The sequence below is a fragment of the Rana temporaria genome, chromosome 10 (assembly GCF_905171775.1).
Source record: "Rana temporaria chromosome 10, aRanTem1.1, whole genome shotgun sequence".
NCBI classification, from domain to species: domain Eukaryota; kingdom Metazoa; phylum Chordata; class Amphibia; order Anura; family Ranidae; genus Rana; species Rana temporaria.
In genome coordinates, this window is record NC_053498.1 from 131,046,372 (window position 1) to 131,073,812 (window position 27,441).

Below are 27,441 nucleotides of genomic sequence, written 5' to 3' on the forward strand. Positions count from 1 at the left end.
GGTGTGGGGGATGTGCTGTGACTCCGAAGACCCATTAATCTCTGTCTGCTGTTGCTTCACACCTTTTGTTTAACAATCTAGAGGTTTATGTCACTTTTTTATGCCTTTCAGGCGAATAGATATATATATGCAGTTGTAAACCTTACCTTTTTTTCTTTTTATATAAAAAAATAAAACCATACTTTGCCTCGCTGTGCAGTGGTTTTCAGAGCATCCTCAAATCCTCTTCTTCTGGGGTCCCTCCTTTTCATCAGATGCCCCCACGGAAAACCGCTTTCCATGGGGGCACTCGTGGGCACACTCCCGAGTCACGCTGCTGCATCATTGACACAGACAGCATTACCCAACCCCCCCCCCACCCACCCCCGCCGCCCCTGTGTTACAGCTATTGATTGACAGCAGCTGGGGCGGCCCATCCATTAAGGGCATTCCCCCCAGCCATGAGGCTCTTTCAGGACACTGGTGCATGGATTCCAATGTGGGGGGGGGCTTTTTTTTTGAAGCACAAACTAGAGCCCGAGGCTCTAATAGTTTTCAGTATAGGGTGGGCTCGGGTCGCAGAGAGTGCACTCCAATCCCACCCTGGCGTGATGCAACAGTGAATGGGTATTCGCTGTTGTAACACTGATCCTCCTCCTGGTTAATCAGGAAGCGGGTTTTGACACCAGTCATCCGATTGGCTGAAAGGACAGGCGATCCCATTGGGTGCCAAGGAGGGGAGGAGCTGGAAGCTGCCATGGAGGAGCCGAGCCGCTACAGCATGCTGCCTGCCCCCCCGCAATGGTGGGGTAAGTGCCGGACCGACTAGCAAACGGTGGGTGGGTGGATTGCTACTATAGATTTATCCAATGAGAATAGCGCTCCTGCACATCGCTGGATCGGGTCAGGCAAGAAAAAGGAGGGGTCTGGGGGGAGGGGAGCTGCAGCACAGAAGATATTTTATCTTCATTCATAGAATGCATGAAGATAAAATTCCTATGTTTTCTGCTTTTAGCTGCCTAAAGATTTGTAGTTTCATTGCAGATCTCGTGAAAATACCATTTGCGGAGCTCTTGTCAAGACCCACTTACCTAAAGTAGCTTTTCAGGATAACCCCAATTAGTCTGAAAAAAAATCCCCCCCCCTCCTAACACCTATGTAAGAAAAATGTATGCACTTGCCTATTCTCATGCAGCTCCGCTCCACAGTGTTTTATAAGCTCTGTGCAGTTCTCTGTAGACTACAGAACACCTCTCTTCTGTTATGTATCTGAGGATAGGGGAGCTGTTCTCTACTCCTAACACTCTGTCCTGCGGTGACGGCTCCACCATAGATGTAGTACTTTTTGAGTGAGGACTGTCACTAGGAAAGGAAGTGTCGCTGGTGGGATCACCAGGTTTAAAAAAAGAAAAACCTGAAAGACAACTAATACATCAAAGGACAGCTGCAATATAGTTTTTTTTGGTTTTTTTTCTCGGGTTTAGAGACCCTTTAACAGACTTGTACCTTAGATGTGCGGTCTACTTCTGCCAAACTTTTTGGTCAAAAGGGCAAACAAAAAAAATCTGATCATGTAGGGCCGATGTACTTCCGAATGATACTGTTCAGACACCAGCAATCCTTTTCTAAAGGGCGAGGTTGAATTGTGTGTTGTGTGGCTACATCCAAAGTGATTTTTGTTTTTTTATCTTTATTTCAGCTGACTTATTCCTGTCCAGATGGGTTTACATGAAAGGAGCAACACATCGGTAACATCGCACACCAGGTAAACACTGTCATTTTATATACATTGTGCTTCTACTAGGAACAGGGCAGCTTTAGAGGTTGGCGGTTTATCCGTGTGCTTTGGGGTAATGCACCGGATCACAAAGGTGTGCATCAGCCCTAATGCACAGATGAGATGCATTTTATATAGCACAACCCAAGAGTTTTGTATTTTTTTTTTTTTTTATCCTTTTCATTCTGAGATTTCTCAGTTTTCTGACAGCACAGCCAGGTGGATAGCACCACTTACAGTTAAAAGAAGTGTGTTTTTATTTTAGATTCATACTTATCTAGGTGGATGCAGCATCAGACCGATGCTGCCTCTGTCCCCCGCCATCTCTGCACTGAGAACCGAGCCACCGAACACTGCCGATGGCTCAGTTCTCACAGATCCCAGAGAGGAGACCTGCTGACTGTTACATAGTTACATAGTTAGTCAGGTTGAAAAAAGACACAAGTCCATCCAGTTCAACCACAAAAAAACAAAATAAAAAAACATAGTAAAATCCTATACACCCAACTCCATACCCACAGTTGATCCAGAGGAAGGCAAAAAACCCCAGCAGAGCATGATCCAATTTGCTACAGCAGGGGAAAAAATTCCTTCCTGATCCCCCGAGAGGCAATCGGATTTACCCTGGATCAACTTTACCTACAAATCTTAGTACTCAGTTATATTCTGTACATTTAGGAAAGAATCCAGACCTTTCTTAAAGCAATCTACTGAGCTGGCCAGAACCACCTCTGGAGGGAGTCTGTTCCACATTTTCACAGCTCTTACTGTGAAAAAACCTTTCCGTATTTGGAGGTGAAATCTCTTTTCCTCTAGACGTGTCAGCGTCTCTCCTCTCTGCTCCTCCACACTCATTGGAGCGCTGAGCTGTGGAGGGGCGGGGAGCATCTGTCTCAGCGGCTCGCTAGGACTACCATCAGTCAAGGCAGCTGGCGGATCCAGACTTTGGAAGCAGGATGACGCGTTCCCCCGACTGATGGCAGTGATGTCAGCGGACTTCAGACCACAGGAGTGCAAAACTAATTGCACTCCTGTGACCCAGAGGAGAAGCCCAGCCTAAAAAATCTAAGGCTGGACTTCTCCTTTAAGGAATCCCTCCCTTCCCTCCCTCCTTTTCTTTCTTTCTTTGTTTCTTTCTTTGTTTCTTTCTTTCCTTCCTTCCTTCCTTCCTTCCTCCCTCCCTCCCTCCCTCCCTCCCTCCCTCCCCCCCGTGAAAAGAATGAGTTTGTTGATTTGGCTCATAGTGCTTCCCCACCCTCTCCACATCTGAATGCCTCCCTTCCTTCCTCCCTCCCTCTTTTTCTTTTTCTTTTCTTTTCTTTTCTTTTCTTTTCTTCCTTCCTTCCTTCCTTCCTTCCCCTTTCCTTCCTTCCTTCCTCTTTCCTTCCTTCCTTCCTTCCTTCCCCTTTCCTTCCTTCCTTCCTTCCTTCCCCTTGAAAAGAATGAGTTTGTTGATTGGCTCATAGTGCTTTCCCACCCTCTCCACATCTGAATGCTGCAGGATTAAAGAAAATTGATATTAAAGTGTTACAAAACCCAGTAATATTAAAATAGTTCATGCGCCCACCTCCCCCACAATGCCCACAGCTTATCTAAATTTTACATTAAAATATTGCCACTATATACTTTTTGGATGAACTGTATACCACGGTTACATGATAAACTGCACCGTGTCTCCAGTGCTGAGAGTTCAGGAAGGAGATTTACACTGCAGCCTGTATACACGCCCACATGTGTGATGTCAATATCATGTGACCTGGCTAGCTCTGAGGACAAGTAACTGTTCTCTCCAGCATAAAAGACACAATTGAGCATGTGCAGGTTGGCTACTCTGTCTGTGTTAGCTGGTCTTCCCCAGATAGACAGTGCAGGAGGGGAGGATCTATGCATACTGGATAAAACAGCCTTTTTACACAATGCAGAGGATTAACCCCTTAAGTTCCACAGTGTGTATAACAAGCATTCTATGCTGCATATACAGACTGATTTTTATTATTGTGGGTTTAGCAACACTTTAAAACGGATTTGGGTGCTTCATGTACAAGATGGGAAGAATTAAAGTGTGATGGAAGCGCCATGCTTGCGTCACTCTTCTAAACGTAAAAAACGCAGCAGGGACTGTTCCTAATTAACATAAGGGAAGCAAGCCTCTTTGTTAATTAGAGGCACAGTTCTCTGTTCTGCTGTATCTGACAGACCCAGCGCAGAGAACAGGAGAGCTGGACCTGCATGCTGCAGTCTTTTGGCGTTCCTTCCTCCCTCGCTTGGCTTGGAGGTGGAGGGAGGAGGAAAGTTAACACTGCACACTCTGCTCGTGTAGTCTAATAACTGCACAGGCAGAGAGGGATGCAAGCTGTTTGCTGACAATTCACATCCTGTATGACGGGAAACACCTGGCAGAGATCTGCAGCAGTTTTCTATATGGAAAACTGCCGTATTCCCTCTGTTAATCCGCTGCGCTAGTTTCTATTTATTTCTAAAACGTGAATCGGACCCTCTTCTTAGTTATTCTGGCACACACCACTTCTGACTGTTTCCTGAGCCATTGTAATAACACAGGAAGCTTGGTTAATTCTCCTGGATTTTTCTTTTTAAAATGCGTGTAAGGATCCTAATAAATACATAACATTTTTATTTATTTCCAGCTTTAAAATGCCACTTACTACTGTCTTCTGTTTCAGATTAAATCTTGGTCACCCCTTCATTTGGAAATCTTAAAGTTACAGTACTTGGACATCTATTCACTTTGGCTTTTTACCCTCCCCCTCCCCCAAGCACAGTGTCTACTCTTCATCAAAAAGCTAAAAATGACTTCAGAGCTCGAGAGCAGCCTCACCTCTATGGACTGGCTTCCCCAGCTGACCGTGAGGGCTGCCATTCAGAATTCTGACTCCGCCCAGGGCAATCATGGATCCGGCATCACCAAGAAGAGCGCGCTCATCGACCCCAACACCACACTGGACCAGGAGGAAGTACAGCAGCACAAAGACGGGAAGCCACCCTACAGCTACGCCAGCCTTATCACGTTTGCAATCAACAGCTCGCCAAAAAAGAAAATGACTCTTAGTGAGATTTACCAATGGATATGTGACAATTTTCCTTATTACAAGGAGGCAGGCAGCGGCTGGAAGGTAAGGACTACCTACTGTTTTTGTTGATGGTTGTGTCTAATGCTGACCAAGTGAAGGGCTTTTAGGTTCAACTTTTATTCTGATGTGATGGAGATGTTTGGTCTTTTTTGGTACATTAGCCACTGTGTGTGACAAGCAGTCTGCAGCTTGGTGAAAGCCAAGGAGCATCGCTCTGGATTTTTCAGATTTGGACCATCCCTTGCCATTTTATTTTCTCCCTAAATGACCATCAAATTAAAAAAAAAAAAAAAAGTTTACTCTACTTGATGAATTTGAGTAATATTGTTCAAATGAAATTTCTTTTATATGCTTTCATAATTTTCTCCTCATTTACATGCCATTCAAAGTGGCAGCAACAAGAGCTGGGACAAATTGGCAAAAAGTTCTTAGACCTCCATAGGATCGCCATGAGGCTGCGGAGCTCTTGGTTGGAAGTACAGCTGTCAGGCTGGAATATGGGTAACGGCTGCTTCCGGTTGTAGCAAGGTGGCAGTTGCTCCAATCGGCTGCTCTCTGTTGGGTGATGTGACAGGAAGTGGGGGTGTGGTTACATGTTTTAGAGCAACAGGACCGCCCCTTTATCAAACCGTTGCTAGAATCCCAAGACCTAATCTGAGAGGAGGCGCATCCACTTCACCTGGTGTTCCCCACCACTCTCTTGGCCCTCTTGTGTCGGTTGGGGTCTAGTCGGTGCAATGGCTTTATTCAGGGCTCGCCAGGTCGCCATGGCGACTAGAAATAGGGTCCTGGCGACTTGGCTTGGAAGGGGGACAAAAAAAAAATATTTTTTTTATTTTTTTTGTGAGCTGGCTCCATCTGGTGGTTAGCCATTGGTATTACAAGTTATTACCACCAGATGTGTAAGTTGGCGCCATCTGGTGGTGGCCGTTGGTATTACAAGTTAAGCATTACAAGTTAAACAGCAATTCTAATGTCATTTTTCACTATTTTCACTGCCATCTTCTTCCCTCTAATTAGAACCCCCAAGCATTATATATATTTTTTATCCTAACACCCTAGAGAATAAAATGGCGATCGTTGCAATACTTTCTGTCACACCGTATTTGTGCAGCGGTCTTAAAAGCGCACTTTTTTGGGGAAAAAAATTACACTTTTTTTTAATTAAAAAATAAAACAGTAAAGTTATCCCCATTTTTTTTAATATTATGAAAGATAATGTTACGCCGAGTAAATTCATACCCAACATGTCACGCTTTAAAATTGCGTCCGCTCGTGGAATGCCGACAAACTTTTACCCTTTAAAATCTTCATAGGCGACGTTTAAAAAAAATCTACAGGTTGCATGTTTTGAGTTAGAGTTCTAGAGTACTAGGGCTAGAATTATTGCTCTCACTCTACCGATCGCGGTGATACCTCACATGTGTGGTTTAAACACCGTTTACATATGCGGGCGCTGCTCACGTATGTGTTCGCTTCTGCGCGCAAGCTAGTCGGGACGGGGCGCGTTTTCTGGCTCCTAACTTTTTTAGCTGGCTCCTAGATTCCAAGCAAATTTGTCAAACCCTGGCTTTATTAATTTTCTTTACAATGGTCCAGTTGTTGGATGTTAAGAGATGTATTGGATTTTTTAATTTTATTTTTGAACAATATTTGCCTATTTGGATGCAGCATCGGTCCCCCGCCGGCTCTAAAGCGTGGTACACACGATCGGATTTTCCGCAAACAAATCGTAGGACATTTGTCTGAAGGGCGTTGGCCTGGAATTTGTCTTGCATACAAACGATACATAATTGTTGGCCCACAAACACACAACTACATAGGCTTTCAGCTCCTTGGCGCCACCCTTCTGCTAATGTGTTATGGTTGGCATTGCTTCTGAGCATGCGTGTTTGTACTTTGGGAGTTTTGTCCGAAGGACTTGTGTTTTGTCAGATTTTCCGATCGTACACAATTGACAATTGTCCGATGGTGCGTACATACGGTCGGATTTTCCGACAAACGCCTGTCATCACACAATTCCGTTAGAAAATCAGATTGTGTGTACGAGACTTAAAGTGGACGTAAACCCCAAACATTTATTTTTTTATGTCACAATGTAGAGAATACGATTTTCTAATCCAGCGCTGAGCAATCCTCCTTTTTATTGTTCAGTGAAATAAAACCGACTTCCAGATAAAGACCAAAATCCTTGCTTGAGTGACAGGTTATTTACATATCTCGTGCACTAGCTTGCAGACATGCACAGCTTCTTGTCTATGTATATTCTGATGGCTGTTTACACTGAACTGTGGATCACCCCGTGTTTTGAAAACATTTAATCAAAACGGAGAGGAGAGGCTGTGCATGAGATATGTAAATAACCTGTCAAGCAAGGACTTTTTCGGTTTACATCCACTTTAAGACTGAGAACCAAACGGAAAGCTGGTGACCGTCGGTCACTGCTCCCCCCCCCCCCTGCTGGGCTGTGGAGGGGGAGGGAACGTTCGTCTCAGGCTTGCATGGGTTTGCTAAGAGGCTGAGCCGTGTGTTGGTTCAGGCATGTGGGCAGGTCCAGGCCATATTGTCGTGATCCTTGCCGAGCCTGAACCGGTTCTGTGATGTCAGCTGACAGCAGACTTCAGCCTGCTGTCTGCTGGAAACTAGTCACTGGAGTGTGAGCTGTGATCTACAAAAGTACAGCCAAACTAGTCCCAAGATGATGTGGGCCCTTGCCAACCTTCCTTTTTGAAGATTGCCACCAGTCAAATGCATGGACGTTCTGGAGGGAGGAAAAAAACGTTTTGCAGATGCCAAAAAACAAGCATACAGGGTTGTCACCTCATCCCTTTAAACCCAAACACATAATAATTACACAGGTTTTGTGGCTGATTAAGGTGGTAATTAAACTCACTGGGTGCCTTGTCTGCATTAAATTGGCCGGCCTCAGAACCCGTGTAATTCATATGTGTTTGGGTTTAAAGGGATGAGGTGGAAACCCAATACAGCCACACGATACTTGTGTTTTTACACATTTACTGTCTAATGGAGGTGCCTGATTGCTCAAAAATTCTATATTAAGGGAATGTACCAAACCGCTGTGCATAGATATGAACTGGCTCCATGGAACCTCTGGGATGTGCACTTGGAATGCATTTCTATGTATGTGTTTTACTGCAAGAAAACAGACAAGTGTGAACAGGCTCCGACGGAGACTTCTCGGCACCCACCATGTCACTTATGTGGCTCTTGGCCTGCTTTCCTTCTGTTACCATTGGACAGGTTAATGGAATGCAAAACATGTCTGTGCTGTCACCTTTATACAACAGTGACAGTATTCCGCTCTTGTCTTATAAATTGGACACGGAATACTTTAGTCTGCAGTAGGGTTGTCCCGATACCACTTTTTTGAGACAGAGTACAAGTGCCGATACCGATACTTTTTTTTTTTTTTTTTTTTTTGTCATGTGACAGTTTTTTACAGTGATTTTATTTATTTTTTAGAGTGGGGGGGTAGTAAATTGTCGGTGTTTTTTTATTTTTTATTTACATTAAAAAAAATTTTTTTTTTTTTTTTAAAGTGGTGGTTCACCCTCCATAACAACATTGTAGCATAAAATTCGGCATAGTAGCGCGAGCTACAGTATGCCTGTCTCTATTTTTTTTAGTCCCGTACTCACTGTGCAATCGTAGAGACAAGATTCCGACTCCCCGCGGGGAATGGGCGTTCCTATGGAGAGGGAAGGTGATTGACGGCCGGCTCTGGCACGTCACGCTCCCCGAAGACAGCCGGAACAGGTCTCGGCTCTTCACGGCGCCTGCGCACAGACTATGCGCAGGCGCCGTGAAGCGCCAAGTCCTATTTCGGCTATTTCCGGAGAAGCGTGACGCGCCAGAGCCGGCCGTCAATCACCTTCTCTCTCCATAGAAACGCCCATTCCCCGCGGGGAGTCGGAATCTTGTCTCTACGATTGCACAGTGAGTACAGGGCTAAAAAAATAAAGACGGGCATACTGTAGCTCGCGCTACTATGCCGAATTTTATGCTAGAGGAAATTTTTTTTTTTTTTTTTTTTTTTTTTTTATTAATAGGGTGAACCCCCGCTTTAAATTGGCCCTGTTGGGGGGGCTTTGGAGAGATCAGGGGTCTTAACAGACCTCTGACATCTCCCCTTTTAAGACAGAGAAAGGGACTAAGGACACAGATTCCCCAGTCCCTTTCTCTGCAGCCTCAGCCGAAATGAATGGAGAGAAGCTCCTCTCCATTCATAAACTGAAGCATCGTAAACACAGGTTACGATGCTCAGTTATGTGAATGGACAGAGTCACTGATCACTGACTCTGTTCATTCTGAAAAGGTAGGAGCCGGGTTTAGCGGCTCCTACCTCCGCTCTCCATCCTGACAGATTGAGGGGGGAGAAGACTTGTAACTCCCCCCACCACCCGATACCTGACTGCCCAGGTATCGGGTGAAGCATCGCAGCATTTCCCCCGATTAACGATTAGAAGTACTCAGGAAATTATTGGAATGGGTACCGATACTAGTATCGGTATTGGGACATCCCTAGTCTGCAGACATCTCTGGCTTATTTTCTATATGGCAACCGTGAGGCTCGCATCCCATTGAGCTCTGTAACTTTCTTGGGATTGGTGAAGTCCGGTAGTGGGTTGGGGGTCAGGCGGCTCCACCTGTGTTGTGCAGTGAATTTCCCAGTCAAGCCAGGTGTAGCTTATAAAAATGTTACCCCAACATTTCATATTTCTATATAAAAAAATGGACTTTTTAATTTAATGTCATGAATATTCAATGAATGAATTTGCCATTTTAGGCACTTTTTCAAAAACAAAAAAAAAATGTATCCCTTTAAATTCTATGTCTTCATACTGGTCCATTGCGCTTCCGTTGTGGTGGTAATAATGCAGCTTGCTGCATTTTTGATCAGTTAAAAAAAAATGCACCAAGAACGCATCAATAACACGCTTGTTACGTTTTTTTCATGCGGTTTTTGAGTCACGTGACCTATAAACCACACCATAAGCACAGTAAAATCACATGCGTTTTCACTGCAATATGCCGATAACCCCATTTTCGCCCCATATGTTTCGGCCACTGAACTTTTAGGTGCACCTCTAGTTGTCAGTTTTCTGGCTGTGCTCTCCTCCAATGATCAGGCTTGTGCTGACACGCGCCCCCCCCCCCCCCCCCCCCCCCTCTGCAGAGCCATTAATTGGGAAGTCCTGTGTACTGCGGTTTCTCCTCCCACAGATCTCTGAGCTCCTTAACCTCTGTTCTCAGCTGTATATGTGGTCACCTAATATATAATATATATGTATGTATGTATGTGTGTGTGTGTGTGTGTGTGTGTGTATATATATATAGGGTGGGAGGAATAGGTGTATGTATATATAATCAAAATTATATGTATACACAAATGTTTTTCTATTTTTCTATTTGAAACAATGTTGGTTTTTTACATGGTGAGGATTCTCGTATATTTAAAGTAAAGCAGCAGCTTTGAAGAAGGCTGACAGCATGGATTAGAACGGACAATCCACAGGGAGACTTGCTCCCTTGAACTGCTGAGGTTGGAGAGCATGTGAACAGGTTTTCCACTCTCTGCCTGAAAATGTGAAAAACTTTTTTTCCCCTGTGTAGGTTTTATGCATATTTTGTGAAACCTAAAATTACAAACTGCTGCCCCCTTCCCATTGTTGAACCAATTTAGCCTTTGGGCTCTTTCACACGTCCGTTCCGTTCGTCCGTTTTTTGGACGTCCGTTAACGGACCGCAATGCTTCCCTATGGGCTAGCGTCCGTTAGCGGATGAGCATCCGCTAACGTCCGTTAGCATCCGTCTGCGTTCAGTTCCGTTTTTTAGACGGAAGAAAACCCTATTTTTCTTCCGTCTAAAAAACGGAACGGACGAAAAACGGACGTTAACGGATCATCCGTTCCGCTAACATCCGTTTTTCTATGTAAAAAGCCCCCCCCAAAAAAAAAAAAAACGGATGGAAAAACGGATGGAAAAACGGATGGAAAAACGGATGGAAAAACGGATGGAAAAACGGATGGAAAAACGGATGGAAAAACGGATGGAAAAACGGATGGAAAAACGGATGGAAAAACGGATGGAAAAACGGATGGAAAAACGGATGGAAAAACGGATGCAAAAACGGATGGAAAAACGGATGGAAAAACGGATGGAAAAACTGATGGAAAAACGGATCAACTGATGAAAAAAAAACTGATCTGAAAAACTGAACGGACGTGTGAAAGAGCCCTTTTTGTTTTTGGCTTGATCTAAATCCCTACTAAATACTAGGTGATTCCGCCAGTTCCCTCTTCAAAACAGGACTTCCTTTGGTTACTGATCATGGTAACAACATCAGCAGATCTGGGTTAGCATGGTCAGTTTGCCTCCCTTTCTTCCCATAATGCCTACAGGTCCCCATGCTGATCCACCCAATGCCTGTACTCTGCCTACAGGCTGGTAACCCCTCTGCCCAGCCCTTCAGAACCTGACTGATAGCAGCTCCTGGCATTTGTCTGTAGGAGATTCTGCCCCATCCCCCCATTACTCAGAGCTTACAGAGAATGAGAAGGATATAGCAGTCATGTGACCGCCAAAAACCACTTCAGCTCCAGAAGGTTTTACCCCCTTCCTGACCAGACCATTTTTTGCGATATGGCACTGCGTTACGTTAACGGACAAATGCGTTGTTGTGTAAAGCTGTACCCAAATAAAACTGATGTCCCTACTTTTCCACAAATAAAGCTTTCTTTTGGTGGCATTTGATCACCCCTGCTTTTTATTTTTTTATAATTTTGTGTGTGTGTGTGTGTGTGTGTGTGTGTGTGTGTGTGTGTGTGTGTGTGTGTGTGTATATATATATATATATATATATATATATATATATATATATATATATATATATATATATATATATATATATATATATATATATATATATATATATAATATATACATTTTTTTTTTTTTACCTCTTCACGCCCGGGCTATGACGGCTACAGCACGGACCTGCAGTGCTGGAAGCCAGTCAATAGACGTCCTCCCGTGCTCTAGCGGCCTGCCTGGCTCGCTCTGTGATCAGCGAGTCTGGGACTGACCCCTTACAACGTGATCAGCTGTCAGCCAATGTGATGTAATCCTATTTTTTTTCTCCTCAACGCTGACAGCATGAGGAGAAAAAAAAAAAGCGATTGCCAGCGGAAGACAGAGATACATCAGTCCTGATCAGGGAGAGCTGCCGCCAGCTCATCTGTGCCCACGTGTGCCACCTACCAATACACAACAGTGCCACCTATCGGTGTCACCAATCGGTGCCTTATAAACAATGGTGCCCCCTTATCTGTGCCCACGTGTGCCACCTACCAATACACAACAGTGCCACCAATCGGTGCCTTATAAACAATGCTGCCCATCGGTGCCACACGTGGCTGGCAGACATTGTGTTTGCTGGACCCACTGATTTGCTCCCGCTCTGTCCAATCATTGAGGCAGTGAGGATCTGATGGCAGGTACGTGATTTTGTCCTTAAGGCCCCTTTCACACGGGGCGGATCAGTAATGATCCGCCCCGTGTGGATCAACGGGGATCGCTCCGTATATCCCCGCTGAGCCATCAGATGACAGGGCGGTCTCCGCACACTGTGCAGGGACCGCCCTGTCTTTTTTCCGCTCTCCCCTATGGGGGGATCGGATGAACACGGACCGTGTGTCCGTGTTCATCTGATCCGCAGACGGAAGAAAAAATAGGACATTCTTCCGTTGACACCCGCAATCGCATAGGGACCAATGTATGTCCCTTTTTCATCCGCAAACGGATGGATGAAAAAGCGGACATACGGTCCCCACATCTGAAAGGGCCCTAAGGGCCGTAGTATATGTAAGTGGGGCGGTCCTTGAGCAGTTAATATGCATTTTTTTGTAAGTTATTTAATATGGTCTGTTCAAAGAAGCTCTGCTGAATGTGTGAGCATAAATATTCATAGACCTGAAATGTTTACTTATACTTTAAGGCTCGTTTCATGTCCACTATGATCGGCTCAGGACATGCTTGATCATGCAGACAGTCTTCTCAGTTGCAGAAATGCCTCTACATATTTGTCTAAACGGTGGTGTGTCTGTGTGTGTTAGGACTCTGTGATTTGTACTATGTTGGGTGATCTCCCTTCACAATTTACCCAGGTCTGGGGATTTTATTGCTGATTGGTCTGAAAGAATAGTTTTAAGTTTTTGGAAGTGTGTTTATATATATATATATATATATATATATATATATATATATATATATATATATATATATATATATATATATATATATATATATATATATATATATATATATATATATATATATATATATATATATATATTTCTATGAGAGAGAGAGAGATCATATTTTTTTTTAATTTTAAAATAATGAACCTGCTTTGTGCAATACCATTGCATAGAGCAGCCCCAAACCTCCTCTTCTGGGATCCCCCTGCCGGCATTCTTTGCTCCCCCCCTCTTCTGTGTGTGTCCCCATAGCAAGCTTCTTGCTATGGGGCCATACCTTCAGGCCCGCCGCTGGGCTGTGTGTGTGCATAGACATACGCAGTGCTGCTCGATCCTGCTTCCTCCTCCAAAAGATTTAATTGACGGCAGCACGAGCCAGTGACTCCCCGCTGCTGCCTCTGTGTCCTGTGAGGAGAGGAACACAGACCATGGCTGCTGCTGACGGACACAGCACTGGATCAATATAGGTGTACATGGGTTAGTATACTGATGGGTGAGGGTGTTGCAACCATGTTTTTATACTCTAATGCAGGGAATGCATTAAAGAACGCTTCACACGAGATGCATTCCAGTGTGTGTGGGTTTTTTCTTTTTGCAACAAAAATGCATGGTCAGTAGGTTATATGGGTTTCAATGACCTAGTTCACACCAGTGCAATCGAAAAAAATTGCACTGGTGTGAACTAGGCCACTGAAACCCATATAACCTACTGACCATGCATTTTTGTTGCAAAAAAAAAACAGTTGCATTTTTTTTTCTGAACTGGAACGAGGCAAAACGCATAAATGCATTGGAACGCATTACAGCAAAAGATAAAAAAAAAATCATGGGAAACCTTAAAGAAAATACTAAGAGAGGGGAAAAGTGCAGTGGAACGCATTGAAAAAAACTTGTATGCAGAAATGCATCCAGAGAGTTTTTGTGGGGTGAACCGGCTGTAAGGTAAAAATGTTTTTGGTTTAGAATCACTTTAAACCCATGAACAAAAAATGTTTATATATTGCAGCTTTCTAGTGTTCATATGTGGCAGCTGCCTTTTTTTTTTTTTTTTTTTTTTAAATTTCTAAGAAATATTTCACCAAGTACAGAACATATCTCTTTATCTAGCGGCGCCCCCACTGATTACACACTATTGATGTCTCTTTCCTTATCAGTTCTTCAGGCAGCGCATGCGCAGAATGACCTCTGCTGTGCTGATTCTAAACGGCTGAAGGCCAAGGTCAATCCTGCGGATGTACCACCATCGTATGAATGGGGAGGGCGTAATCAGCAGTGGTAGCCAATTGGAGCCACGTACGCTGGACACATGTATTTGTTGGCACAAGCGTTTTACATGCGAACTCTGTAGAAATTCACCCAAAATGTAGAACCTAGCATGCAGATTTTTCTTTCGCATGAGCCCATAGAATACAGTACTGCTGTTTTCAGATGAGCTGCACTTTTAGGTCTGTGTGAATGAGATGAGCCGTGACACAGCGGACCTGTTATTGCAGAGCAAACGGCACTGCCGGCAGCGTCTGAACTGGGATATAATGGTGAAGCTCATAAACTATATGATACAAATGAAGTACTTGTGTCCGTGTGATTCGCTGCCTGAAATCACCGACATCTGGACTTTTATGGCTCCTCATTCATTACACAACTGATACTGGTTCATCAAGGCAAGGCATTACTAGCGGATAAAGACGTGGATAGATTTATAAACCTTTATTTAAAATGAGGGTATCGGTGATTAATTGGGGTCTTAAGGAAAATTTAAAAATAAAAGTCAGAAAAGGAAAAGTCTGATTCCAACCAATCGGCAGTGCTATAAATGACGGTTGGAGTCTGGTTGCTGTGGACAACAGATGTCTTGAAATGGAACTTTATTCAGAAAATGAAGTCCTGCAATTTCACTTTAGACTTTAGACTGGCCCCTATTGCAGATATATATATATCTCTGTAAAACAATAAAAATTAAGGTCTAGACTGTTTACAATCCAGTAATACACTGCTTCACCCTGCTCTGCACATGCTCAGTTGCTCTCCATTTTTAGGCACTGCTAAGTTTGTAGAGGTCGATCTGCTGACGGCCTTAAAGCGGAGCTCCGCCCAAAAGGAGAAGCTCCACCCAAAAGGAGAAGCTCCACTTGTAGCGCCAGCAGCTGAGAGCCGATTCAAGAATTGGCTCAGGTGAGGACACAGCTGGATGCCTAGACATGTAAGTGCCCCAACGGCAAGTCAGCAGCTACAGTCTTTGTAGCTGCTGACTTTTTTTTTTTTTCGAGAGGGGAGCGCAAAACTCCTCTTTAACCGTTTATTGACTGCTCGCCGTAGATTTACAGCGCTGGTTACCTGGTACACGATCTGACACTTCTGGGGCACACGCCGTCAGCAACCCACTCCCGCTGTGATTGGACACAGAGGGAGAGATTCGGCAGACACATCCGCCAATTAAGGAGAAAGGCAGATCGCAGTTCTGTGAAGGGGAATGTACTGACCCTGTGTTCTTGCTAAGTATTCCCCCAGTCAAAGCACATCCCCCTACAGTTAGAAATCACACCCAGGGAACACATGTATCCATTTGATCGCCCTGCTGTTAACCCCTTTCTTGCCAGTAGTACAGTGATGGTGCATATTTTTTTTAGCACTAGTCACCGTATTTCGTGTCCAATTTTGTCCGCCGTAATATCGCAAGTCCCACTATAAGTCCGCTGATCGCCGACGTTACTAGTAAAAAATGAATAAAAAAATATACCAGTTTGTAACTTTTGCGCAAACCAAATGACTAAATTACCAAAAACATGTAGCAGAATACAAATTGGCCTAAATTGATGAAGAAATGTTTTATTTTATTATTGGATTTGTGTTTTTTTTTTTTTGGGTACCGCGTCGCACAGCCGTGCAATTGTCAGTTAAATTGGCACGGTGCCATATCGTAAAAAATGACCTGGTCATGAAGGGGGGTTTAAACCTTCCAGAGCTGAAGAGGTTAAAGCAGACTTGAACCCTCCTATTCTTTACAGCCAAGGAAACTGCTTCTGTTCTGCATCTGCCATAGTGCTGCACATGTGATCAGTCATGACACCAACTATTTTGATGGTTTGACAGTTAAATGTGACCGTTTCATTCCTGGAATGCCAGAATTGCTAACTTTTTTTTTTTTTTTTTTATTAAAAAATTAAATAAAACATTTTCTTTAGCAAGTTGTTATGGGTAAAGTTCTGCTTTTAAGGAACTTTTTATAAAAAAGGCATCAGGAAACCTGCCGAGTCCTGTGCTTTGAGGAAAATGTGTCATTTTGTTAATTGGTTTCCTGATAGAGTAGTCAAGTCTCCCTTCATACCTGTGTGTTTTTTTTTTTTTAGTTTTGTTTTTTTTTGTAAAGTTTTGCTTCCTGCATCTGTCACACACTTTCTTCAAAATGTATGGTATACGACGGTGATATGCAATTAGCGGACCCTCCAGCTGTTGCAGAACTACAAATCCCATGAGGCATAGAAAGGCTCTGACAGCCACGAGCATGATACCCAGAGGCAGAGGCAGGATGGGATTTGTAGTTTTGCAACATCTGGAGGTCGGCTAATTGCATATCCCTGGTATACGAGTTCAATGGTAGCAAGCCTAAAACGCATGTAAAACTCGCCTAAGAGCAACGCACAGACGTCAGCCGCAGCTAAAGAGTGCATTTATGTATTGCACAAATGTCAAATCGCATGCCAAGTTGCAAAGGTCTAAACAAAGGCTGTGTGTGCGTGAGAGAGAGAGATTTGTAAAGCGCAACACATGCAAACTGAATCGCCTCTGGGCGCTGTATCCATTTCATGGGTAAGGAACCCCTTGACCTCAGAAGAGATGGGTTTTAATCTTTCTCCTGAAGGCCAAGTGGTCCGACTCCGGTTGGATGGTTGGATGGTAGTGCATTCCACAGGCGAGGTCCCTGGTGTGTGTGTGTGTGTGTGTGTGTGTGTGTGTGTGTGTGTGTGTGTGTGTGTTAAAATGACATGTCATACTCGCCCGCTCTGTGTAATGGTTTTGCACAGAGCAGCCCTGATCCTCCTGTGCTCGGGGGGGTCCCCCACTGGTGCTCCCGACAAACCCCCCCCCCACAGCTGAGTGCCCCCATAGCAACCCCACTTGTTCATAAGACACATGGAGCTCTTGTCTAACTGGCTGTAATTGACAGCAGCAGGCGCCAATGGCTCCCACTGCCTTGTCTTGGCCAATGAGGAGGGAGAGAGTCGAAAGAGCCTTGTCCCTTTTGCACATTGCTGCATCAAGGTCAGGCCTCGGGTATGTTTGTAAGAGGGGGGAGGGGCTAAGGGGGTAAACTGCACACTAAAGGTAAAAATAAACCTTCTGCCTTTAAAATCAGTATTGCAGCAGCCATCCACACATGCGACAGACTCATTAAAGGTGATTTATTGTTTTATAGCAAACATCCATAATCCATGAAAATTCATGGCGCGCTCTGCATCACGGCACACTCAGTGTTGGTGGTATTCAGAGAGTACTGCGCGTTGTGCCAATTGTAATCAGCTTAGGCCGATGTGGCAGTATCTACTAAACGGCGCAAGCTCAAGCTGTTTCTAAGGCACCTTCAGGTAAGACTTTCTATAGTGTTACTTGTAAGGTAAAGTCAGATTTTGTTACTTCACTACCACATTGTTTGTAGCGTTAGTGTTTAGAAATCATGTTTCTGCATTTCATTCATAGTTCTGAATGTACATGGGGGCAGCCATATTGGTCCATTACATACTTTGCACTATATAGTGGTTGTGCTATCCTGCTCCTTCTCGCAATGCAAGTCTGTTAGTTGAAAAACCATGCACACCATGTGTGGCTGATGTCTTATCTCAGCAGCTGTTAAGCCAGGAGTTTAAAGTGGTTGTAAAGCCTAAGGCCTCATTCACACAATGGGCCCGCAAAGATCAGCTTGTCCGTCCGCCCGTCTTTTTTTTTTTCAGGCGGATCTGAGCGGGCCACCCATGGACTTGTATGGAGAAATGGATGTCAGCAGAGATGTGTCCACTGACACCCGCATGCCATTTTATCCCACAAGATCCGCCATCCATCCAGCGGATAAAAACTGACATGCTGTCCGTTCCCCCCCCCCCCCCCCCCCCATCTGTTCTTCCCAGAGAACATTGGGGCTCTGACAGGGCTGACTCTCCACAGTGAGCAGAGACAGACCTGTCGCCCGGTTACTCAGCGGGTATCAACGGACAGATCCCCCGCTGAGCATATCCACCCCGTTTGAAGGGGTCCTTAAAGCGTAGTTCCTCCGTGTGTGTGTGTGTGTGTGGCTGCTGACTTTTAAAAAAAAGGACACTTGCCTGTCCAGGGTGCCCGCGATGTCGGCACTCAAAGCCGAGCCATCGCTTGGGTGCTGTCCCCACCATCTTTGGGAAGTGAAACGTTATGGCTTCACTTCCCGAATCCCTTATCGAAGATGGTTGTGGTGGGGATGAAGGAAGTGGCTCCTGGTGTCTCCCAGAAGACAACTGGGGGGGACGAAGGAAGTGGCGTAGATACCCGCGGGTGGCTTGGGTATCTATGCCCAGTAGTGGGAGCAAAATACCTGTATCTGCTCCCCCCCCCCCCCCACCTGAAAGGTGCCAAATGTGACACCGGAGTGGAAGTTCCATTTTTGGGTGGACTCTTTTTTTCATTTTTTTCACCTTATAGCACTCTATGCCCTTTTTCTTACCCAAGTCAGATCCGATCCAGCGATGTGTGCAGCTGCTCCAGACGCTGTCTCTCTCCTCATTGAACAAATTGCTCCCGCTGCTGTCAATCAAAATCTGACATCAGAGCGAAGGGGCGCGGGGCTAAGTCCTGCTGTCTGTGTCAATGGACGCAGCAGCAGAACTCTGGATGAGCATGCACGGGTGCCCCATGGAAAGCCGCTTTTCATGGGGCACTCAAAGAGGAGGAGGAGGAGCCTGGGAGCGCCAGTGGGGCAGCCCAGAAGAGGAGGATCGGAGCTGCTCTGTGCAAAACCACAACACAGAGCAGCTAAGTATAGGCATGTTTTAAAAATATATATATAATAAATATAAATATTATATATTTACTAATCACTTTACGTGAGAATGAATCAAATACAAAGCCCCCTCTAGTGGTTATGCTGCAAATGACAAAATCATATCAATGGCTCTTTTTGCGTGGAACGCATAAAGCATAAACAAGACGCAGCGGGAAGTTTTACCAGCATTGGTGGTGTAGAATCCAGCAGATTACAATCAGGATATGATGGACTGTGCAGGAAGTCGCCAGGAACGCTGACTATCTGGATAATGCTTTAGAGATTGCAGAAATTCTTTGCAAAGATTTGCATACCGTGGATGTGTTCCAGATACAGACGCTGCACTTTGTTAATGTACAGAAAAATGCTTGTCCGTATTCTAGATGGTTTCATATTCTCATCGGAGTCCAAGGCTTTGCTATCTGAAGGAATGCAGGCTTTTCTGGCTGTCAGCCCTTTTCTTTTTAAAATAGTTTTGATTTACAGATACAGCTAATGGAGCAAATATCCCGCAGTGCTAGAGAAATGCGTGAAGCCTAATTGAACTCCCTGAAATGGATATGCAATCAGATGGATGTTGTACTTACAACCTTTTTTTACCTCCAGTTCCTTGTTGAAGCAATCACACAGAGTGTCTCATGTGCATGTGCCAATTGTCACTAGCGTTGGAGCCAGAGTACTTCGTAATCGGCCCCCCTCTCTTTCTCTGCAGTACTAATCTGTACAAGGAGGACTGGTGAGAGGTGCGGCTGTTACTCCGTTCTGCCAAGCGGGGCACTGCAGTGGGAGGAGGGCAGTAGGCAAAACTGATAGAGATCTATTTTTAACCACTTAAGCCCCGGACCAAAATGCAGGTTATGGGACAGGCCCCTTTTTGCGATTCGGCACCTGCGTCGCTTTAACCTTACAATTGCGCGGTCGTGCGACGTGGCTCCCAAACAAAATTGGCGTCCTTTTTTTCCCCCCACAAATAGAGCTTTCTTTTGGTGGTATTTTATCACCTCTGCGGTTTTTATTTTTTGCGCTAAAACAAAAATAGAGCGCAATTTAAAAACAAAAATGCAATATTTTTACTTTTTGCTATAATAAATATCCCCCCCAAAAAAAATATATATATATATATGTGTATGTATGTATGTATGTTTTTTTCCTCAGTTTAGGCTGATACGTTATTCTTCTACATATTTTTGGTAAAAAAAATTGCAATAAGCGTTTATCGGTTGGTTTGCGCAAAATTTATAGCGTTTACAAAATAGGGGATAGTTTTATTGCATTTGTATTTAATTTTTTTTTTTCGTGACTGCGACATTATGGCGGACAATTTTGACACATTTTTGGGACCATTGTCATTTCACAGCAAAAAATGCATTTAAAATGCATTGTTGTTTATTGTGGAAATGACAGTGCAGTTTGGGAGTTAACCACAGGGGGCGCTGAAGGAGTTATGTTTCACCTAGTGTGTGTTTACAACTGTAGGGGGGTGTGGCTGTAGGAGTGATTGTCATCGATTGTGTCTCCCTATAAAGGGGATGACACGATCGATGCAGCCGCCACAGTGAAGAACGGGGAAGCCGTGTTTACACCCGCGGCTCTCCCCGTTTTTCAGCTCCGGGGACCGATCGCAGAGACCCCATCGGCGATCGGGTCCCGGAGCTTCGATCTGGGCGTGCGCCCGCGACCCACGGCTGGGTAGATGTACAGGACGTACCTGTACGTACATCTGCCCAACCGGTGCCATTCTGCTGACGTATATATGCAGGAGGCGGGTCGTTGAGTGGTTAAAGCTGAACTCTAAGCAAACCGCTTAAAGGATAACGAAACCTTAATTTTTGTTTTTAAAAACAACATGTTATACTTGCTTGGTTTTGCACAGAGTGGCCCTGATCCCTCCTCTTCTGGGGTCCTCAGTGGCACTCCTGGCTCCTCCTCTTCTCAAGTACCCTGTTGGAGAAGTGCGCTCACGTGTCCTGCTGCGTCTATTGACACAGGACAGCAGGACTCGGCCCCGCCAATGGCTGAGCTTGCTATCAATCTATACAATCGGGACTGGAGCGGGTTTGCTCGTCCCGGCTCAGGTAAGTAAAGGGGGGGGGGCAACTGGGGGCTGCAGTGCCATGACATGAGGTTTTTCACCTCGATGCTTAAATGCATTAGACCCTTTTCACATGGTCGGACCGTTCACTTTCAGCCAATGACTGCGCTAAGCAGAGTGTTCTGGCGGAACACTCTGCTTGGCGCAGTCATTGGCTGAAAGTGCTGATCGGGAGTCGGTTGGCTGCTGGTTCTCTGGCGTTGCACATCTGACAGACCAACATACACACACGGGCAGATGTTGCACAATATTTTTTGTACCAACATTCTGTCCCGTGTGTACGGCGCTATAGGCTCTTATGGAGCTTTGGTCAAAAAAATAAATAATAAAAAAAAAACGTGTTCAGGACAGGAAAAAAAAAAATGTTGTCCGCTGTGGTGAGGAACCGTTGCATAGTTAATCAGGCTGAAAAAAGACACAAGTCCATCCAGTTCAACCATAAAAAATTAAATAATAATATCCTACAATCCCATATACCAACTCCACACCCACAGTGATCCAGAGGAAGGCAAAAAAAAAAAAAAAACAGCAAAGTATGATCCAATTTGCTACAGCAGGAGAAAAATTCCTTCCTGATCCCCCGAGAGGCAATGGGATATTCCCCGGATCACTTTACCTATAAATGTTAGTACCCAGTTATAGTATGTACTTTTAGGAAAGAATCCAGGCCTTTCATGGGCTTTGCGGTTTGCCGCGGCCACAGTACTTTCACGGCCCAAGTGTACATAAGCCTAAAACTCCCTTTCACAACTGCACCTGTGTATGCGTCTGCATTTGCACCAACCCACCACCAGTCCTTTGCAAAGCCTGTGCAAACTTCTCCCAACCCCCCCCCGTCGCCATGCCCCCCACTCTTGCACCATTCCCATTTGTCACCCCACCCCTGCTGTTACCCACAGCTTCAGGAAGCGCTCGCCCTTGAGAACCAATGCCCTAACCTCCATGCCTACAAACCCCCACCACCCTTTCCTTTATGCCTGTACCATCCCACCTTGCCCCTTCTGAAATGGCACACTTTTTGCTTGTAGAAATAAAGATCCTGGAGTTGTGTCAATTTGCTAAATGTCAAACGCTAACTTGTAGCTCGTGTCATAGATTCTAAGACCCCTTTCACACTGAGGAGTTTTTCAGGCGTTACAGCGCTAAAAATAGCGCTGCTATACGCCTGAAAAACTCCTGACCAGCAACCTCAATGTGAAAGCCCGAGGGCTTTCACACTGAGGCGATGCGCTGGCAGAGAGAGAAACAAATCTCTGTCAGCAGCATCTTTGGAGCGGTGTGTATACCGCTCCTTCACCGCTCCTTCACATTAAAAACAATGGGAAACCGCAGGCAATACCGCCCGCTATGTGCCTCTGCAGAGGCGCATTGCGGGCGGTATTATCCCTTTATTCGGCCGCTAGCGGGGGTTTTTTTACCAACCCACTAGCGCCCAATCCGGTATAGCGCCGCTATTTTTAGCAGCGCTATACCGCCACGCCCGCGGCTCCTGCCCCAGTGTGAAAGGGGCCTAACAGTAAAGCGGTGAGAATCTGGTCATTTCGAATTTCCTGGACCACAGCCATTGAAATGATGTGGCCGGGCAAAGACACAGCGTGGCTCCCACTGACTCCCAATCATCGTAATGCTAGCTGAGCTCGGCTAACAAATTAATATGGCTGTCTGGTCTAGGAAATCAGCTAATTGGCAGATTAGCCGACCTCCCAGCTTCAGGAACCAAGACGACATTATCGGAATAAATAAAATGTATTTAGAGGCTTAACTGCTATTAGAGGCTATGGATTCCGTATTGTAAATCTTGGAATTTTTGTTTTGTCCATCCCGCCTCTCCCAGCAGTAATGCCCCTAGAAAAGGGAAAACAAAGCGCCCTGCCCCACTCTTGCGCCATTCCCATTTGTCACCCCACCCCTGCTGTTACCCCACAGCTTCAGGAAGTGCTCGCCCTTGAGAACCAATGCCCTAACCACCATGCCTACAAACCCCCACCACCCTTCCCTTTATGCCCGTACCATCCCAACCTTGCCCCTTCTGAAATGGGCACACTTTTTGCTTGTAGAAATAAAGATCCTGGAGTTGTGTCAATTTGCTAAATGTCAAACGCTAACTTGTAGCTCGTGTCATAGATTCTAAGACCCCTTTCACACTGAGGAGTTTTTCAGGCGGTACAGCACTGCTATACCACCTGAAAAACTCCTGCCCAGCAACCTCAATGTGAAAGCCTGAGGGCTTTTACACTGAGGCGATGCGCTGGCAGGAGAGAAAAAAAATCTCCTGTCAGCAGCATCTTTGGTGCTGTATGTATACCGCTCCTCCTCACCGCTCCTTCCCATTTAAAACAATGGGAAACTGCGGCATTACCGCCCGCTTTGTGCCTCTGCAGAGGCGCATTGCGGGCAGTATTAACCCTTTATCGGCCGCCTGCGGGGGTTAATACCACACCGCTAGCAGCCGAATCCCGCGGCCAATTTGACGGTATAGCGCTGCTATTTTAGCGGCGCTATACCGCCACCGCGGCTCCTGCCCCAGTGTGAAAGGGGCCTAACAGTAAAGCGGTGAGAATCTGGTCATTTCGAATTTCCTGGACCACAGCCATTGAAATGATGTGGCCGGGCAAAGACACAGCGTGGCTCCCACTGACTCCCAATCATCGTAATGCTAGCTGAGCTCGGCTAACAAATTTAATATGGCTGTCTGGTCTAGGAAATCAGCTAATTGGCAGATTAGCCGACCTCGCAGCTTCAGGAACCAAGACGACATTATCGGAATAAATAAAATGTATTTAGAGGCCTTAAAGGGGAGTTCCACCCACAATTTCACTTTTTAAATATAAATACCCCTGTAATACACAAGCTTAATGTAGTCTAGTAAAGTTAGTCTGTAAACTAAGATCTGTTTTGTTAGGTTGTTACAGCATTTAGATAGTTTATAATCTAGAAATAGACCGTGGCCATCTTAAGTGTGGGCATCATGAAGCCAGACTATATGACTTCCTGGATTTCAGCTTTGCATATCTCGCACATGCTCAGTGCACAAGCAATGTATAGGTTTTCAAGTCAGGTTTGCAAGGACTACTGGGAAACATGATGCCTATCCCAGAACCCCTTGCAAATAGCTAGGCTAATAAGGAGGAGGAAGTAATGAAGGACTACAAAATAAAGGTATTTACAAGCAACAAATTAAATAAAAAATTGTCCATTCTGAACACTATGAGATAGAGCATGCAGCACAGACAAACATAAAAAAATGGGTGGAACTCCATTTTAACTGCTATTAGAGGCTATGGATTCCGTATTGTAAATCTTGGATTTTTTTTTTGTCCATCCCGCCTCTCCCAGCAGTAATTCCCCTAGAAAAGAGAAAACAAAGCGCGGTGAGTGACAGCAAGGCATCGCGAAGAAGAGCACCTGTCTGAAAGGACTTTGGGAAATGCTTCTTTTAATAACCGTAGACTCGCAACAGCTGTGTCTCAGCCATTGCATTTTTATAGTGGGAACTTTGGCCTTCTCCATCCCTTGAAAATCTCTGCGTTTTTATAGACGCGGCCTTTAAAGAGAGCAGCTGATGGCAATTTAAATTCGTCCTTGTGAAGTCATGCGTAGAGAAGCCTGGCGGATGCGGGTTCCAATGATGCGTGAACCGGAATGGGGGGGTGTGACCTTTGACCTTCAGATCTCGTCTGCAACTGACAAAGATGCCAAATGTGCTTCGTAGCTCTCCGGTTTCTAATTGTTGTCCTCCTACGTAGCGGTTATAAATCTCGGTATAGTTAGACACTGGCACCAAGCTGGCAGATGAATGTCGTTTTCACTTGCGCGTGCCTTGGCACCATATGGCAGGCCAAAGCGAGAGCTTCATTCTTTTGTATTGCCAGAATATTATGGCAAATTTAAGGTGACATGCAGAGGAATTTAACCACTTAGGACCGGACCAATATGCTGCCTAAAGACCCAAGGTGTTTTTACAGTTCGGGACTGCGTCTGTTTTAACAAACAATTGCGCGGTCTTGCGACTTGGCTCCCAAACAAAATTGGCGTCCTTTTTTCCCCACAAATAGAGCTTTCTTTTGGTGGTATTTGATCACCTCTGCGGTTTTTAATTTTTGCGCTTTAAACAAAAATAGAGCGAAATTTTTGAAAAAAATGCAATATTTTTTACTTTTTGCTATAGTAAATATCCCCCAAAAACATATATACAATACAATTTTCCCCTCAGTTTAGGCCGATACGTATTCTTCCTATTTTTGGTAAAAAAATCGCAATAATCGTTTTATCGGTTAGTTTGCGCAAAATTTTATAGCGTTTACAAAATAGGGGATAGTTTTATTGCATTTATTTTTTTTTTATTATTTTTTACTACTAATGGCGGCGATCAGCCGATTTTTTTCGTGACTTGCGACATTATGGCGGACACTTCGGACAATTTTGACACATTTTTGGGACCATTGTCATTTTCACAGCAAAAAATGCATTTAAATTGCATTGTTTATTGTGAAAATGACAGTTGCAGTTTGGGAGTTAAACACAGGGGGCGCTGTAACATTTAGGGTTGACCTAGTGTGTGTTTACAACTGTAGGGGGGGTGTGGCTGTAGGACTGACGTCATTGATCGAGTCTCCCTAATAAAAGGGATCACTCGATCGATGCGCCGCCACAGTGAAGCACGGGAAAGCCGTGTTTACACACGGCTCTCCCCGTTCTTCAGCTCCGGGGAGCGATCGCGATGGAGCGGCTAGAAACGAATAGCCGTGCCATCGTCCCGGATCGCTCCCCGCGGGAACCCGACCGCCGCATGTCGCGGGAGGGTCCCGATCGGACCCGCGGAAAGGCAGGGACGTACAGGTACGCCAATGTGCCTGTATGTGCCATTCTGCCGACGTATATCTACATACGGCAGTCGAGATACTCCGGCCAAACCGCTAAATGCAAAGTTCAGACACGTAGGATGAGGTCACTTCAAAGGGACTTATAGCCTTTTCAGAATTTTGTTAAGGTGTGCATGTGTCATGATCGGATAACTTCAAGTAATCTTATCAAAGTGCGATAAGTGTTTTCACAACCTTATTCCTAGGAATAGCTTTTAATTATAAAGTATGTTCATGGGAACAGACCTATCTGCTCATTGCATAAGCAGATTGCACTTCCTGTTTACCTTGTTATCTCACTAATAAGGTTTCGTTGATTCAGAACAGTAGGCGTTGCGCAGTCTCCAATGATATTCTACATCTACTGCAGCTGCTTCTGTCAAGCTAAAGTGCGTTTCCACTTTTACAACAAAATTCTTTCAAAGCGGTAGTAAACTCTCTGTAAGGGCCGGTTCACACCTCATGCAGTCCAGTGACTCCTTTTTTCTTTTTCTTTTTCTTTTTTATTTCTGCATCAAAAACTCATGGATAGTAGGTTATATGTATTTCAATGGCATAGTTCACACTGGTGCAGTCAGTTCCAGAAAAAAAAACATGCAGTAGAACACACACGTCTTTATTTAAATGGGTTATATAGTAAATGTTTTTTCACCTACATGCATCCTATGCATGAAGGTGAAAAAACATCCGACGGTACCGGCCCCCCCCTCCCGAACCCCCGTTTTACTTACCTGACCCCTAGAAAGTCCCGCGCGTGTCCATTGTGATCGTCTTCGGTTCCCAGCCTGGCGATTTGATTGGCTCGGTTGGACAGATTGATAGCAGCGCAGCCATTGGCTGGCGCTGCTGTCAATCACAGCTGATGACGCGGCGCGCCGGGGCCGAGTGATACATATGGCCGCTGTATCACGGGAGCGCGCTCGCAAAAGCTTTCCACCATGCAAGCTCGCATGAAGGTAGAAAGCTTTTGCGAGGAGGAGCCGAGACAGCCGCCGAGGGACCCCAGAAGACAGGTTTAGGGGACACTCTGTGCAAAACGAGCTGCACAGTGGAGGTAAGTATAACATGAGATATAGAGATAGAGATATATCTATATATCTCTATCTCTATCTCTATCTGAGGAAAATCCTAGTAATATAAATATACCCATCTTTTATATAAGGGTGTAGGTAAGGGTTAATTTAACTGTCATATATTTTTATTTGGCATATAAGTAATATGTGTACCAGGTATTATTGAAATATCTCCAGGCGTACAGAAGTTATGTGGGAACATACATTTCCCATTGATTTGCATGGGACTTTAAACAGAAACCCTGACCCTCACAAATGGGGGTAGTTAAGGGATAAATTAACT

At 44.9% G+C, this 27,441-nt stretch overlaps 1 protein-coding gene across 2 annotated transcripts in view; it reads left to right on the forward strand.

The window, feature by feature from the left end:
- The window catches only part of FOXJ3 (forkhead box J3), a 66,524-nt gene that overhangs the window by 27,402 nt on the left and 11,681 nt on the right, over positions 1–27,441 (forward strand). For both annotated transcript variants that reach the window (XM_040326275.1, XM_040326274.1), the window contains 2 exons: positions 1,679–1,744; positions 4,438–4,887. In XM_040326275.1, coding sequence (XP_040182209.1) covers positions 4,564–4,887 — 324 coding nt within the window. In that variant the 5' untranslated portion in view covers positions 1,679–1,744; positions 4,438–4,563. The remainder of the gene's footprint in view (positions 1–1,678; positions 1,745–4,437; positions 4,888–27,441) is intronic.